Source organism: Nematolebias whitei, chromosome 24 (assembly GCF_014905685.2).
Source record: "Nematolebias whitei isolate Nwh7 chromosome 24, NemWhi1, whole genome shotgun sequence".
Lineage (NCBI taxonomy): Eukaryota > Metazoa > Chordata > Actinopteri > Cyprinodontiformes > Rivulidae > Nematolebias > Nematolebias whitei.
Window position 1 is genome coordinate 823,784 of NC_056521.1, and position 3,099 is coordinate 826,882.

Consider the following 3,099-nt stretch of genomic DNA (forward strand, 5'->3'; position numbering starts at 1 on the left):
TGGTATGGGTTGAATATAGGTTGGTATGGGTTGAATATGGGTTGGTATGGGCTGAATATGGGCTGGTATGGGTTGATGTGCGTTGGTATGGGTTGGTGTGGGTTGAATATGGGTTGGTATAGGTTGAATATGGGTTGAATATAGGTTGGTATTGGTTGAGTAAGGGTTGGTGTGGGTTGGTGTGCGTTGAGGAATGGATGAGAGTTCCTCTCAGTCCTTAGCGAACACTGACAATCATCTTGAACTTCTAGCAAATCACATAATCGTGTTTCTTACTGAGGTCTGCTTCTGGTGTGTTCTACTCTGTCGTCTTCACCTTCTCTCCCAAACCACCGGTCGTACAAGTGGAAGGGAGACCTTGTTCCACTTGAACAATGCAGGTACAGGTCCTTTTTAACTGCCGTCTTCTTGTTTCTGACGCTGACTCTTGAATATCCTGAGGTTTGAAATACCGGCTACAAACCCGAGTGTTAGCTTTAATGGGTAAGTCTTACGTGCGGTTAGCCACGATCCACTGTCGCCTTGACTCCGCATCAGCAGGAAAATGAAAAAACTAAGCGCTCTCTTGTAGCTGCTGTTCACTGGACACAACGGCACACAACAGATCTGTTGTTGTACCAACGGTGCACAGATATTTTAACTTCTGTGTCGACTCTTGCAGCGACCGCTAAAAACAAACAAGAGGAAGAGGCAAGCAGAAGTGATGCCCGTGGCTGAAATTTAAACTGAAGTACGTCACCACTACCGGCTGTTATCTGAAAAAAAAGTTGAAATGAGCAAAAAAAAAACAGCTGAAAAGAAGCTAAAAAGGCAGAAATAAGCTTAAATTACAAGAAGGAAGTGGTGAGAGCACATTTGTGTTGAATTAAGCTGAAAAAAGTTGAAATGAGTGCAAAAAATGTGTAATTAGCTGAAAAAGTTAAAATTTGCATAAAACAGCTAAATGCTGAAACTTGTAGAAAAAAGATGAAAGGAGCACAAAACAGCTGAAAATAGCTGAAAGTAGCTGGAAAAATATTTAAATTATCAAAAGGAAGCTGAAAGAAGGCGAAGCAGAAGAAATGTAAAAGAAGCAGTAAAAGGTTGTAAACAGATCTAAAGATCTGAAGGAGGTAAAATGAGCTCAATTCATTTTCTGAGGGAAAAAAATGTCAGAAAAGGCTAAATATTTCAAACAGCTAAAGTTGCACCAACAGCAAAAGTCACAGCAGGCCTGTCCTGAAAGAGCCGAACGTTTTGATTCATGATTTGTTGAAAGTGCACAAACATTGGTCACAACCTGACGTGTGTCTGACGGAGCCTGTCAATCAAACGTGACACTTCTATTCTTCAAGCAACTCACCTTGAAGAGGAAGTTTTTGCGATGGTCCGGTCCGCTGTGGTGAACCATAACAAAGTCTGGCTGCATGATGCGTTTCTTGTTGCATAACTCGATGAGCGCAGAAACTGGGTGTTTCCCTGGAAACAAATAAAAGAGCATGAAGAAGAAGAACGGGGAAAAGAAAGCGTCCTCGCATGGATTCGTGCAGATCTGGAGTCAGAAGCAGACTCGCGTCTTAAACCTCGGGCTTTGAAGTTTGTTTTTTAACCGCTGTGGTTCTGAGCAGGAATGATGAAACCAAATGCTTCTTTGATAACAAACAAACAAACATCATTCCAGAAAGATCTGAGGAAAGACGCCATGCTTTGTTAATCTGTGAAAACTTTGAATTGCTCAACACAAGGACAGATGAAACGATCATCTTATTCACACAAAAGTGCCGTAACTTTATCCACCTTCTCCCTGGGGGCTCTGCTCCATGAGAGATTATGCTACAACTTCCTGTCAGACAGGAAGTAGCAGTCACCACTGGTTAACGGCAGTGGAGCACGGACCGCGGTTTATTTGAAAGTCCTTTACATCCAGTTCAGCAGATAAAACTCTGTTTTTCTTTTCTTCACATGTATTTAACAACCATACAGTTGACTAAAGTAGCCGCGCTGCGTTCAGGTACCTGTTGTGTTCAGGGCTGCAGAACAACCAGACCAAACGAAATCAGTGGCTCCAACAACAGAGTCTGAACACGGAGCAGAACAAAAAGAGTTCCTGTGAAAAGACGTCTAGTTTCATCTCCTACAGATGAGGAATTGAGAAGAACGTGTCTGAACAATGTGAACTTGAAGAACTTGATATGTATGATATGTAATATGATATGTAATATGAACGTGATATGTATTTTGCGTATTTGGTTTAGTATTTTGGATTTACTGTATGTTTTATGCTGCTGTCTTGGCCAGGTCACTCTTGGAAAAGAGGTTTTTAATCTCAAACTTATTTTTCCTGGTTAAATAAAGGATACATACAGATTTATAGCATTTGTTCATCTTCAGTTTTATGATTTTCTCTGTAATAGAATTCAAAATCTTACTTCTAACCTACAAAGCTCTCAACAACCTAGCTCCATCTTATATTACAGATCTTATTGTTCCATATTTTACTAACAGAGCACTTCCCTCTCAGACTGCAGGTTTACTTGTGGTTCCTAGAGTTTACAAAAACAGAATGGGAGGAAGATCTTTCAGTTCTCAGGCTCCTCTCTTGTGGAACCAACTTCCAATCTCTGTCCATGAGGCTGACACATTATCCAGTTTTAAAACTGGGATTAAGACTTTCCTTTTTGATAAATCCTATAGTTAGGGTCGGCTTGGGTTTCCTGAGCTGTCCCTTAGTTCTGCTGCTATAGGCTTAGACTGCTGGAGGACAAACTGACCACACTTTTCACTCTGCTGCTGTCTTTACTTACTCTGCTCAACCTGTTTGTATTTGTAATTATTTTTTCTATCCTTAACATGTGTTTATCTTTCAGGTACATCTGGACCTATATCTGGACCTGGACCTATATCTGGACCTGGACCTATATCTGGACCTGGACCTATATCAGGACCTGGACCTATATCTGGACCTGGACCTATATCAGGACCTGGACCTATATCTGGACTTGGACCTATATCTGGACCTGGACCTATATCTATACCTGGACCTATATCTGGACCTGGACCTATATCTGGACCTGGACCTATATCAGGACCTGGACCTATATCTGGACCTGGACCTATATC

The 3,099-nt window shown here is 41.4% G+C and overlaps 1 protein-coding gene across 3 annotated transcripts in view; it reads right to left on the bottom strand.

Moving 5' to 3' along the window:
• Nucleotides 1-3,099, bottom strand: part of LOC119429169 (protein SON) — a 60,943-nt gene that overhangs the window by 13,585 nt on the left and 44,259 nt on the right. For all 3 annotated transcript variants that reach the window (XM_037696850.1, XM_037696849.1, XM_037696848.1), the window contains one exon: nt 1,343-1,458. In XM_037696850.1, coding sequence (XP_037552778.1) covers nt 1,343-1,458 — 116 coding nt within the window. The remainder of the gene's footprint in view (nt 1-1,342; nt 1,459-3,099) is intronic.